Consider the following 14,037-nt stretch of genomic DNA (forward strand, 5'->3'; position numbering starts at 1 on the left):
ACAATCCCTGTCCTCAAAGAAGCCTGGTGGAGAAGAATAAAGGTAAATAAGTACAATTTAATATACACTAAGTGCTAGGAAAATGCTGCCTGGGGGTGGGTGTCAAATAAAGCTTCAGAGAAGGTGACTCTTCAGATGTATCCAGAAGAACATGAGAAATCAAGTAGCAGAGGGAGGGAATTAGAACCAGGGCACCATAAATGCACAAATAAGTCTCCAAATGTACAGGCCCCAAAGGGTCACTCCTAATCGGCAGAGCACAGAGGATTTTAGGGCAGTGAAAACAGCCTGAATGACACTATAATAAAGGATACCTAGCATTCTACATTTGTCAAAACCCACAGAATGTAGAGCACCAAGAGTGAACCCTAATGTGAACGATGGATGGAGTTTGCAGGATTATGTGTGTCAATGTTCCCTGACTGTAGCAAATGTACCACTCTGGTGGGGATCTTGATAAAATGGGGGAGGCTATGTATGTGTGGGGGCAAAGAATATATGGCGAATTTCAGTGCCTTACTCTCAATTTTACTGTGAACATAAAACCACTCTTTAAAAAAATTTAAAATTGAGGGTGGGGGAAGGGGGATTGGAGGGGATCAATGGGAGGAAAGGGGGGCATCTGTAATATTTTCAACAATCTCAAGATAAAATTTTTAAATTAAAATTAAACAAAGGTAATTCCTAGAATGGCACAGAGGGAATAAAAAGCAAGGAGACTGAAAAAATAGGTGGGAGTCAAATTATGAGAACTATTCAGTGCCATGCTGTGTGGTACAGACTTGGGCAGGCAGTGCATTAAAAAGAAGACACCCCTGAATGCGGCATGAACGATGGCCTGGCGTGGGGAACGACAGGCAGCTCAATGTTCCGGTGAGCAATGAGGACAAACCCCAGAGCAGCACAATGGCCAAGAGTGAACCAACTGAAGAGATATTAGGAACAGAACTGAGAGGAGTCTGAACTGAATGGACACAGAGAGAAAAAAGCTTCAGGGTAGAAGGAGAGCCTAAGGTTTCTGGTTTAGATCATAAAAATAAAGGAGGAGAAGGATGTTTTGGGGCTAAGATGATGAGTTCATACACTGAACCTGTTGAAATGAGGTGTCCATGAAAGGTATATAAATCTGCCCAGTGGCAATCTGAAGACAGTTTTTCTAGTTCCTAGAAACTGGGACAGATGTGTAGAGACAAAGGAGGATGGGAGAGCGAGAACCGGAAAGTTTACAGTCATCACCCCCTATCTTTCTAAGAGGGCCAGTGGGATGATCAAATTCAGAGAATGGGGTAAACTGGGAAGAGTTACACACACCGGAAAACACAAAACCAACAAAAACTGGGCTGAGAGAGTAACAATCAGTGCAGGCTGAGAGAGAAAACAGCCCTGCTATTACCGGCTGGAGGACGACACGGAGAAGGCCAGCTGCAAGGTTAACCACGTTTCCCTCAAGGCCTGGCAGCAGCTGTAAAGTGCCAGACCACCCCTCTTTCGGGGGCTACGGCTTTCCTGCCAGTGCTGCCCTCTGACCTACTGGGCCTCGTCTCACCCCCTAAATAAAGATTACTGGTGACACTCAACTGCTAAACTGTCCTCTTGACAGTTGATAAATAGCGTCCAGGTTCCAAAGTAATCCCTTGCTTCCTCTAAGTCGGCCTCTGACGAGGCTGCCAACCAAGAACGGATCCCTGCTCCCTGACCCTCCTCAGCATCAGGGGGCACCAGCCCGGCGCAGCAAGGACGGCCGCTTCCCTCTGTGAGTGCCCACCCTCCTCGCGTGGGGTCAATATTTCAGACTTTGTCGGCGTACAGGTCTGTCCCTGGCTGTCTTGGGCCAATTAGACTTTCACAATACCATCACTCAAAAAATAAACAAATCAATCAATCAATCAATCAATAAAAATACAAAGGTTCACCATCGTCTCTCACGTACTACAACTAATAGATGTAAACCAATATGCAGATGCCAAATGAGTCATGTGCGCGCCTGAACATGCTGAGGTGGGAAGACCATATACTACTGAGCCCTGGTCTGTGTCATAAAAGGCGCACGAGGAGGCCTTCTGAATCTCAGCCGTACCATTTGTAAGATAATGTTCAGACTCTGCTTTTTCATTTTGTTACTTATTCCTTTCATTCCTTTAACAAATATTTATTACACACTGCACATGCCAGCACTGCACTGGGTACTGGAAAGAGAAGATAAGCTTGCTAAGTAGACGAGGGGGAGAGAAGCAGTTTAAAGGGGGAAAGGAATCTAAACAAAAACTGATGCAATTAAGCGCACGAGGTGTAAAGCTGCATTTACTTCAGGAAAACAGGAATGGAGTGGATGGGGAATGCAGATAAGATGGGAGAAAGGGGCAGGGAGTAGGTGGGGGCGGGGAGGAGTTTAAGGAGTGAGAAGGCACACAGACGTGAGACTGGAAGGAGGAAACAAAATACAGAGGTGGCTGAAATTGCCAACAAAAGAGAAAGGCCAGAACAAAGATATTTTCATATTTGAGAAAAGGACTTCAAATGTATTTGGTTGGCTATGGACATAAATCAAGATGCACACTTGTTTATGGGTGCAGGACAAAACGGGGGACATGGGACATCTATAGATAATTTTCCCATCAGAAGAAAATTTAAACATATAAAATCATCACATATCTATAAAAACAGATTTTAAAAAAATCATATCCTCAAATAGGAATAGCATCCAGGTCCCATATTTCAAAACTATTGATTCTTTTTTTTTTTTTAACCACCCTAAGTAATACAGTAATAACATCTGACAGCCACTTAAGCTGAAGGTTGCACAAAAGCTTAAAACACTGGCTTCCTATGTTCTTTATTGCTCCATGAAGGCCATTTCATTCAATTATAATGACATTTCAATTTGGAATACAGAGCTGCCTCTCCCTTTAAATGTTAAATTGACTTGTTTTGGTACAGAAAGCATCCAGTATGCTCTATTACATGCAGGATTAAAAAGGTAGCTCTAGCAATATTCATAGCTTAATACTTTAGTAACAACAGACACTATTTCAGAATCTATCATTTTTCTTAAACTATAATTTACTTTTTTTAAAAAGTACTTCCATACTCTTTATTCAGAGCCCTATCAGAAACTCCCTATGAACTGACTTTCTTAAATATACATTTATCTAGTCTACATAATTTACACGATAACAAAACATAAACAGAAAAGACAAAAGGCTAGAGCTTCAACTAAGCCTACATGGGGTAGGTACTCAACGATGATGAAACAGAAAATCATAATTAACTCCAAGACACTTCAAAATAAACAGAGAAGAAGGCAAACTCCTCATGTAAATGTCCACAGCCCCTCTCCCATCTGCAACAGAGTGAATAAGCTATTTTTGGTACTTACTTCTACACCCTCTTTAAAACACAAAGACTAATTGATATAAAATTTTCTGTAATGATATGTAACTGAGAAAAATCAAATGAGTCGAGATAAATACCGGATCATTAAAGAGTAAGCGTCCAAATAACTGTTTGGCTTCCTCCAGGCTTCCCTCCAAGTAAACAGCTCCTAGATAAAAGGAAGAGAATGCCCATAGGAAGGCTGCATTAATATTCACAGAAAATTACATATCTCTATAAAAAGCAAAAAGGCAAGCCAGAACCCACTCACAGAAATAACCGACAAGATCAGACGCCATTGCTTAAAAGTAGCATTTTTCCGCTTTCGGCTATGCTTTGAGTTAAAAATGAGAATGAAATACAAAATTCAATTGACTAAAATCTAATATTATAAGTAAAAGAGGACAAATACGAACTATCATAAAAGGTACATACAAAAACTTGACTTTACAAAAATGTTATGTTTTATTTTCTATATTTATAGTTTTTGTTTCAGACCACAATAAAACCTGAGTTCAGATCAATGAATGTTTCTGCAAATAAAAACCAGGACAACCTCTATCTTTAATTTAAAATAATTATTTAAAAGTTTTTAAATAATTAAGCACTGTACACACATTTACCAGGAAGTACTTTAGTAACATTTTAATTGCGTATCAAATAACTCTGGAGTAGGGTAGCCATATAGTCTTGAAATCATATTTTTGTATCTGTCATCAGAAAGGCCACTTTTCATGTAAAATACTGAGACACTTAGTCATTAGAGCTTTTGATGACTAAATATATTAATTATCTATTGATATTTACAGTAATAATAATAACAGTAACAGTAATGATCCTACTGACAGGCCAGACCCTGCCAGATCTCTGATCTCAGGTGGATGACAAGGAGCAGGGAAGACGGGCTTGGATCTAAGTGACTCCATTGCCAGGCAAACGGATCTGGATTGAAACCAGCATTTGTGAAGACCTGGGACTGTCTCTATTTATATTTTAACAATGAATTTCAAATCAGTATCAGACGCACTCTCTCCGTTTTACCCTAACTGGAAGTGTACAGTGTATGAACACCAGATTTGCCGGAATAACAAAGCATGCTTTTAGCCTGTTGAAAAAAAAAAATCTCCAGATCATTAAAGAGTAAGATTCCTAATAACTGTCTTGTATTGAGAACAGATTTTTACATGGAAGGGTTTGGGGGCACTTCTACCCTGGGCACTGCGCAAACCATTTTCACATGCTTATCTACACTTTCATGGGAGCCTCAGTAAGAGAGTGTTACAAAAAAAGGGGGACATGTGTAATACTTTCAACAAGAATGATACATTTTTTAAAAAGAATTACAGGATTTAGGCTCATAGTAGGTGATTTGGGGTAGGGTGAATGCAACTTTGCTGTGGGTTGGATGCAGCCAGGAATGGATATTAAGATCCTTACAATAACTCTGTGAGGTAAGTAATACCATCTCCATGTCATAGATGAGGAAACTGGAGCTTAAAAAGATTCAGTAACTTGGTGAAGACACAAAAGTGGGAAACGATGCAAGAAGAACTTGAACCATGTCTGCCTGGTTCTGGAGCCAGCTCTAACACTGTCAAAAATATTATGTATACAGGGATCAGTAATTCCACCCGACAAACCCTGAAAATAGGATACATTTGTGCAAAAAAGACATAGCTGTGAGAAGACTGGATAATGATTAAACATTCCCTTGCCACCATCATCAGCACAAAACTATAAGCTTTTATATGCATTTTCAAAGGAAGAGGGCAAAATTGATAAGGCAGTACAAAGGCCTTTGAAAAATAAAACGTATTCAATCATTCATCTAAAAAAAAATCAAGAAGTTGTCAATCTACTGTAACGTTTCATTGTAAAGCGTACTTGCAATCACCAGCTAATTAATGCTTCACAACTTTCCTGTAGCAATGACTGACTGTACTTTAGTTACAGTAAAAACGAAACCGAGGAAGTAGAGTGTCTGCATCAGTCTTGCTTCAAGAGAATAAATAATAGCTGTAGAAACTCAAGCCCTGGGGTTTTAACAAATGCCATGTTTTCAAGATGTTTAAGTCCAAGAAATCTTGTGAATAGTTTAAAATGTGATCGCAAACAATATTAGGGCCTCGCCAGCAACTGAGTTACTGTTTATTTATGGATGTGATTCTGAATCAAATCTGGAAAGCAATCCATCTCCATATTAATTCACTTCAATTCAACTCAGTGTACACATCTAAGCATGTACATGACAACAGACCATCCCAGGCACCGGGAATGCAGGAAAGAAAGCATGACTGCCCCGGAGAAACCACAAAAACAACAGCACAATGAGGGGGGAGTTATACTAAGGGCCTCACATGCTTCGGGAAAAAGTCATTCTGTCCCAAGTCTCCACAATGAATTTTATGTGCTCTCCAGACATTTTAGACATTCAAGAAACTAGATTATAAAAAAAGAAGTTACCTATTAATGCTTCAAAACAATTAGCCATTGCATGTCGAAGGTCTGATTCTCTGCAAAGGTCGGGTCCATGGGCATAAAGCATAAATCGATCCAGTTCCAGTTTCTATAAAATTCAAAAATGACAAAAAGAAAGATTTTGGCAAAATCAAACTGTAATAACTCAACATTCCTAGGGGTAAAGGTAAAAAATTAATTGGCCTATGTCAGTATAGAAAGAAAGCTGAGTCTACTATTCATCAGGAGTCCTTTACCTATGGCTCAGCTCTGACAAACCTTGACTTTTCCCCAAGCAGGCTTCTTTCTATAAACCCTATTCCAAGTTCAGACCAAGCACTAGCTCAAGCTGGAATAATAATTTGCTAAAAGACCATGGGCTCTTGGGCTCACCCAATATGTCCAGGGAGACACAACCCCAACCCAAAGTTAACCTCTTTGATCCCAGGGATATGCGGTACTTATAATGCTGGTAGATTAGATTTTTATGTGGCAAAATAAATAAGGACCCTCAGAAGACTTCAAAATGCCTTACATCTCAAAATCTTTTCTTTTGATTTTGGTAAGGATTTGGCAGTCCCTATATCTTTGTACCTGTGTCCCCTTCATGAGGTCTCTATACTTACCTTTTCAAAGGCTCAGTGAGATCCTCTCAGCAATGGGTTGAATTTATTTTAAGGGCTCTGGGAATATTGTTTGTAATTAATTATGTTTCCCTTTTTACTTGACCTTAGAAAACTATAAAGCCAAATTTGTGGCCCAATCCTACAAATTGTGTAGGACTTATGAATACATCTGTGTATATTAAACTCTACCTCTGGCTTCATTTTATTCTTATCCATATTTTCTCTTTACTTTGAGTTCAGTACCTACTTATTTCTTATCCTGTTGTATTATAATATACAAATCAATTCAAGTCCTGTTAGAACTAGACAGAGAATGTACTTTTTAAATAAAACTGAGATTGAATTAATAGAAATTAATTCTTTCCATAAAAGGAGATGCAGCATTCCATAAGGATGCACTTATTCTGTTTCCATTACCATGTAATTCAATTCAATAAATACTTACTAAACAATAACATGCCATGTAATATGGAACAAGACACAAGTCAATGAACAACCTAGGACAGTATGAGTCTCAGATAAAAGACTCAGATTTTGTATATCTCAGTATACCAGTATATGTAAAAATATCTATATCTACTTATGTTGGAAAAAGACAGAGACAATAAAAACAAGACACATATGCTACCAGTATTTTGTACTGTTAGGAATTCATGAGTGTAAAATAAACTCAAATGAGAGTATTGACTACCACAAATGCAACAGCAGAAAACACCACTTAAAAACATTGATCCCCAAGTGGAAGAGTTTATACCAAAATATGTAAATTTGATCTGTTTCACAACTTCACTGGGAAAACTCAATTGTTTGCCATCTCTGGAGCCCTGCTTGAGAACAGACTGCAAGCCATATTTTATATTATAAACAACTATTTTGGAATCCTATGAATTTTCCAACTTCTCATAATCCCTGCTCTATATCCTTATTTTTTTCATGCAGGCATTAGGGAAACTTTTTAAAAGGAGTAATGTTCAACTGGCATGTGTTAAAATGTTCATCTGTCTGAAGAGTTGACTTAGAGCTTTCACTAAATTCTCAAAGAGGTCAGCAATCCTCCATCAAGTCCCCTCCTCCCAAATGGTCAAGATCCACTGGAACAGACAGGAGAGCAAGACCACCACTGCCTCCTGCAGGAGCAGACGGGTGTTGTGTGCTATGGGAATGTTGGAAGTTAGTGTGGAAGAAGATCACATCGAAATTCCTGAAGGGAAAAACTGGCCACCCCTCTTTGTAAAGCACCCAATGTGTTACATGACTATTTCAGTTTTCCTGATATGGCACCTTCCCATACTTTGTAAATATCCTCCCTAAAATTATTTGAAAAATAATTATGCAATTTCATTATATCTGAAACTGGAAAGAAAACAATGGAGGAAGGGTGACAATCTATTTATTAGCATGTATTTCCAGTGGACATTAAGGTGGACCAGAAGCAGCTCGACAATTTAATCAACTAAACACTGAAGCAGTTTTACTTAGAGTTGAGGAATTCTGTGCATTGTGAGGCTGCTAAAACCAAGTTAGCACACCTGTTGCCTATACTTTCTCTTCGAGGCATCATTATTTCTATTCTCAGATGCCACTAAAGCTGGGTCAAAGTCTACCTGTAACTATGATGATGATGCTGCTACAGAAAACACAGCAATGCACTCTTGCTGCACAAAAACCAGGGGATAAAATTAACCACAATTTGAATGTAATTAATGCCTTGTCAATCATAAAACTAGAATGGATTTTACATAGTTACTTCTATCAAATTCCATCATTCATATCGAAATGAAGAAAACAATAAAAATTACTTAAGGCAAAAATGAAGGTAAACTCACAAAAGCTTTTCAGTGGATCATTAGTTGGGGGTTGGAGGGCCACCGTCCCCCCTGCTATAGAATAAACCCACAGGTCTATAAAATGTAACCATTTATAATGAGAATAGTGGCAGCAACAGAAACAACGAACTCCTCCTAACTCACTTACATGTGTGGGTGATAGCTAGGATGAACAGGCATTGTGCTGAGCCCTGTATAAACACAATCATTAACATTCAAATGACAATGTCATGCAGTTCTCACAGCTACTCTGCATGGCAGGTGCTGATGCCATCTCCCTCGTGCAGATGAGAAAGCAGAGGCCTGGGGAAGAGACTGACACTCCGTCCGGGGATCCCAGTTGCAAGAGGAGGGGTGTGGGCCAGAACCTTATGGCCAATGCAAGTGCATGTTCTGTCTGTTATGATCTACTATGATGAGACACTGCGCAGAGATAGGAACATCAAATGAGATAATGAAGTTACATGCCTGCCATGAATCTAAGTTGAGAAAAGGTTCTGGTGGGAAGAGATTAACCAAAGAGTTAAATGCATGTATGAATAAGCCATGGACAATAGTGTGGTGAAGGCCTGAGGCAGGGGGGAGGGGCGGACTATAAGGGGCCAATGGGGGAAGTAAGAGGGACATCTGTAACACTTTCAAGAATAAAGATAAATTAAAAAAAAAAAAAGGTTCTGTTAGTCACTCGGCTCAGTAAAGGAGGCTGGCTGGACAGCCTAAACCAGTGATGGCGAACCTTTGGAGCTCGGCGTGTCAGCATTTTGAAAAATCCTAATTAACTCTGGTGCCGTGTCACATATAGAAATTTTTTGATATTTGCAACCATAGTAAAACAAAGATTTATATTTTTTGATATTTATTTTATATATTTAAATGCCATTTAACAAAGAAAAATCAACCAAAAAAATGAGTGTCATAGGTTTGCCATCACTGGCCTAAACCCTAAATCTTAATTAATGAGATTTGTAATTTTGGGGGATTCTCAAAGATCTGTAAAGTATCCCCTATGGATATAAATGGTCTGGAGTATTCTATTCAAAGCTATAATTCTACTTGTTAAAGTAAATTAAAAACAAATATAATACAGAAATATTACACAAAGGAAAATTATTTAAAAATTCAAGTCTTTTGCTCTGCGCTCATGTTCCTTTTCCCCAAATGTTTAACTCTGTTTCTGCACATCTGTCAATTTTTTCCCTTTCTGTTATCAAGTTACCTCACCATGGAGTTCATTAGCTGCTGGAGAAACTCACAAAGGTAACCAAACTAATAAGGTTGAATCCTTAAAACCCAAACAAAAAAATCTTTCCTGGTCTATAAAATACTAAGCCCTAACACACGCCAGAGAGGTCCTGATTCAAACACAAAACTATGCCCGGGCTGAGGAGGAGGACGCCAGGCTCCAGGCCAGGCTCAGAGGTCGGACACACCTTGGCTAGCATGGCGAGGTGTTGATTCTGGACGATGGCAGTCCGGTAAGTCGCTAACCCTCCTTCCTCCAGACTAGGAAACAAATAGTACAAGTGGACACTGCAAAAAAAAAAAAAAGCACATATATAAATATGCATCACACCATTCTGTCTGTGGCTCTGAGCCACAAAAGTAGGCCAGGCAAGGGATCTGCACAGGAGACACGGGCTGAACTGAACTATACTGGAGGGTTTGACTGAAAGTCTTTGAAAGTTTAACAGAAAGCACAATATATCTGCATGTGCTGAAACCCGAACAGCACCATTCGCTCATGTTTTCACAGTTATTTCTGTTAAAAGGCTCCTCGGGAATCTGATGACAACAAAGACCTGAACAATGTCACACATGGCTAAGAGCAAACCCATGTGACACTCACAACTGGGCCTAGAAACAGTACTTTTCTTGGGTTAGGCTTTGGGCAGCCCCTGAAGAGAGAAGCCTGGGAAGCCCCGAGCAGGACAGCAGTGGAGGCATATTCTTCACAAGGATGGACAGGAACGGAACTGAGATCGGCACATGTGGCTGGCTGTGCTCTAAGAGCGAGCCGACAGGGGCTGACTAGGAAATGCAGGAACTGGGAGAAGGCCACGTGGAACACCAGTTTGGACCACAACAGCAACTGTTAACTCCTAAATCTCACACCGGGTTTTAGATCCACTGAACTTGGCTAGTCCTACGCGTCCAGGGACAGCAGGCTTAGACAGCAGCCCCTTTGGCTCAGTATATCCTTCTTGGGAAAAGAAATGACCTAAAGAGAATAAAAAATAGCTCAATATAGTTCCAAGAAAAGCATGTGTTACCTCTCTTTAAAAGAGAAATTATCTATGAAAAAAACAAAACACACTTTCCTACCCCTACCTCCAAAATAAGGACCCTAAAACATTTCTGGGGAGAAAACACACGCATCCCCAAATCTCAACATTAAAATTACTTGTAAGCTTTACTTCCCTTGAGATCAGAAGGAGTGAGAAAGGGATCAAAGACAAATCCTAGAAAATGAAATGACATTTTAAAATATCATCCCTTCCTTTACAAATTGAATATAATCTCTGAAGCATCTAGAACAAGGCCAGCTGATCTCTGTGGCTGCGGCAACTTGAACATAAACTTGACAGGACAGAGAAGCGCGCCTTCCACCTTGTCATCTTGCTCACTGCGGCATCAGCAAGGGCAAGTTCTCCGGGCAGGAGCCACAGGCCCGGGGCTGGCAAGCTCCACAGCAGGGACAAAACACAAGGCGTTTCAATGGCTTATTTGGCTAATTACACAGAAGGCAATGTATCAAGCATGTTTCCTATAAAATGCAACTAATGGGGAAGAGAAGAAGAGCCGCCTTACCTGGTCAGAAACTCAACGACAGCATCACCCAGGAACTCCAACCGCTCATTGTGGTTAATCCTATAGGAAATTTTTTAAATCACTGAAAATAGCACGAGTTTACATTCGCTCCCTCTCCCCTCAAAGAAAGAACACATGAGGGTTAGCTCTTTTAATATGAGAACACCCTACCTTGTTTTGATCCCTGGGGATGCATGCGGGAGGCAACCAATGTTCCTCTCTCATATACTAGATCTCTCTCTCTCTCTCTCATTCTCACTCTCTCCCTTCCTCTAAAATAACTTTTTAAAAATCTAAAACAGTAGCAAATCTTTTGTTCTTCTCCCACTGTTTATCCTTTCTTAATCATCCCCATTATAAATACCAGCAAGCTCTAACATGAGATGTTTACTGAGCAGTAAACACTCCACTTGTTTTGGAGAACTGAATCAACAGAGGCATGAAATCTAGATTAACTGTAACATTTATACAGCACATCTGGTCTGAGGAATTCAAAGCACTTTATAAAACAACAGTCTCCTGTAACAGTGATTACTGTAAGATATCATTTACTTCATGGAAAACCATCTTAGATTTGGGCAAAGTCCAGGGGGAATTGCTAGAGTGAGAGTATGGACAACAGTTTCTCACTCCGCCTTCTAAGCCTCAAGCAGTGACTGGTAGAGTAGAGCTAGAAGGGGCCCTGGAGCTCCGCTGAACCTTCCACCCAATCCAGAAATCCCTTCTATTCATTACACCTATGTACCTGGACACTTGTGGGGAAGGGAGGTGACGGAGCTGCTAGACCTGAGACTCACGGGAGCCATGGACCCCAGATTAAATATCTTTGGGATTTAACCTGAAGCATTTAAGTCAGTAAATCCACTCAGTGGAATTCATATATATTGAATGTGTATTGTTACTGTGTTTTTAAGGCAAAATACTTGTGTATAACTGATTTAAAATATACTTTGCAATGATCATTTCCTTAAACACACAGACATTAACAAACAGTACACAAGTATCTCTCTTTTGGTTGAATATATTCTTATACATTCTGTCTAGCAATAACACTACCAATCAAATAAAAGCAAAACAACCCAAGGCCGCTTGATTCTCTCCTTTTTCCCTCACCAGTCTTCTGGCCCCTCTTTCCCAAAGGTCTTGCTGATAATACATGGATTACTTAAATGTCACGAAATACCTAATCCTTCAGAGACCCTTTCTGTAGTAACATTTCATTGCAGTTTGCAGGAGTTAAATATAACTGAAATTTATGTGGCTAAGCAGTAACACTTTTTAAAATTACAGGTAGCGTATTCACTTGAGATGATGCCATCATAAAAGTTAATTATTTTGTAGTTTTGATAGGCAGACAGGATTTTATCTATTAATTTTAAGTCTTCATGACTTTTTGTAAATCCTAGCTGATCCCAAATCAGATTAAGTAAAATGCTAACCAGCCATTTAAACCTCTGCTGATAGCTCTGACCATGACCTTTATTTATTTATTTTTTTTACCATGACCCTTCTTAATACCCCAGCTCCTCTATTGCTAGCCAACAAGTAAATAACCTTGGGTAAACGTACTATCATGAATGACATTCTTTCCTTTAATACGTATTACTGAGGCCCTGCTCTGTGAAAAACACTACTTGCAAAAGGAAAGGAAATTTTAAAAAAGAAAAATAAGAGTAAGACCATAGACCTTCGAAATGCTTACAGTATAGACAATCAGCCCATCACATAATTATGATACATGGGAGAACCAGAATATGCACCATAAAGCAGATGCCTGCAGGCTGTGGGCAGAAGTCCCAGGTTACAGGGCATTCCACAGGAGGCTGTGCAAGGACTGTGGCATTCAGGGAAGGGAGACAGTACACTTGGCAGCACAGTAAGTACTTCAGTCTCACTGGTGTGTAGTGAGCCACAAGGAAGATGTGCCTGGAAAAGTGACCTGGGGCCAAGCCATGCTGTTTGGACTTCCAGGTGGGGAGGTTCCAACTTATTCAGTGGGTGACAAGACGGCCCAGAAAGCTTTCAAGCAGGTTGCCACTAAGAACGAGAATCAAGCTCTAGAACCAGCAAGCTGGCTGGCTGCAGCGTGAAGGGGAACTGGCAGAGCCGGTCACTAACTGCAGGGTGGGCAGGTGGGAGGAGTGGTTTTCAGGGGAACTAGAAGTCCATTGAGAGCCCCTCCTCTCGGCCCTCTCCCCGGCCTGCCCTGCTCGTCCACCTTTCCATGGCCATTAGTGCCAAAAACAGATTTCCCAAACAACTTAACTGGCTCGCTCACTCTCTCTTCCCTTAATTCTGAGCAGGCTTGCTTGGGAAGAGATATAACTACTGACACTTGCAGTTTAATGGTGTTTGCTTCAAAGATATACAAACACTTCTGAGGAAGAGATGCATCTCATTTTATAATAGCAAACTAAGAAACAAACCGAGGAGAGGGCAAATCATCGCAAGTGAACTCAATTATTCAATGCACAGTACAAAACTGACCTGTGACCCCTAAGCAGCCAGCAGAGCTGTCCTTAGCCCCACAGCAGTCTCGTGTGTACATTCTGTTCTGACCTTCACTGAAGCACTAGCAGAGTCTCCCTTGTAGTAAGTACTTTATGTTTATAGCACTCTCTACCCACCGCAGGTAGCCAGGCCTCCTGGTGAGTGCAGCTTGGACTTACTTGCCTTGGAATCACCTAAAATACTACAAACTGCCTCAAACTCAAAAGGCACTGGCTCAGTGTCTGCTGAATTACATTTGTGTGAAGCTTCTGAAGTACTGCTCCCAGGGCTGTGCCCGCTGGGGAACGCTGGATAGCAACATTGGAGCAGCAGCAGACCTGGCCCTGGAGGCCAGGAGGCTCTTCCTGGACAGAAACTCCAGTCAACTCTCTATCAGCAGAAAGATCACAGACAGGGCTGAAGACTCTCAATACAAGCATTAAAGGCCAGAAGTCAAA

The 14,037-nt window shown here is 40.5% G+C and overlaps 1 protein-coding gene across 5 annotated transcripts in view; it reads right to left on the minus strand.

Moving 5' to 3' along the window:
* DROSHA (drosha ribonuclease III) overlaps positions 1-14,037 on the minus strand; it is a 109,589-nt gene that overhangs the window by 23,739 nt on the left and 71,813 nt on the right. For all 5 annotated transcript variants that reach the window (XM_070411942.1, XM_070411939.1, XM_070411941.1 and 2 more), the window contains 4 exons: positions 11,090-11,149; positions 9,712-9,811; positions 5,836-5,938; positions 3,471-3,541 (listed from right to left, as the gene is read on the minus strand). In XM_070411942.1, the coding sequence (XP_070268043.1) occupies positions 3,471-3,541; positions 5,836-5,938; positions 9,712-9,811; positions 11,090-11,149 (334 nt within the window). The remainder of the gene's footprint in view (positions 1-3,470; positions 3,542-5,835; positions 5,939-9,711; positions 9,812-11,089; positions 11,150-14,037) is intronic.

Source organism: Myotis yumanensis, unplaced genomic scaffold (assembly GCF_028538775.1).
Source record: "Myotis yumanensis isolate MYYU_CA2020_CCGP unplaced genomic scaffold, mMyoYum1.0.hap1 SCAF_4, whole genome shotgun sequence".
NCBI lineage: Eukaryota > Metazoa > Chordata > Mammalia > Chiroptera > Vespertilionidae > Myotis > Myotis yumanensis.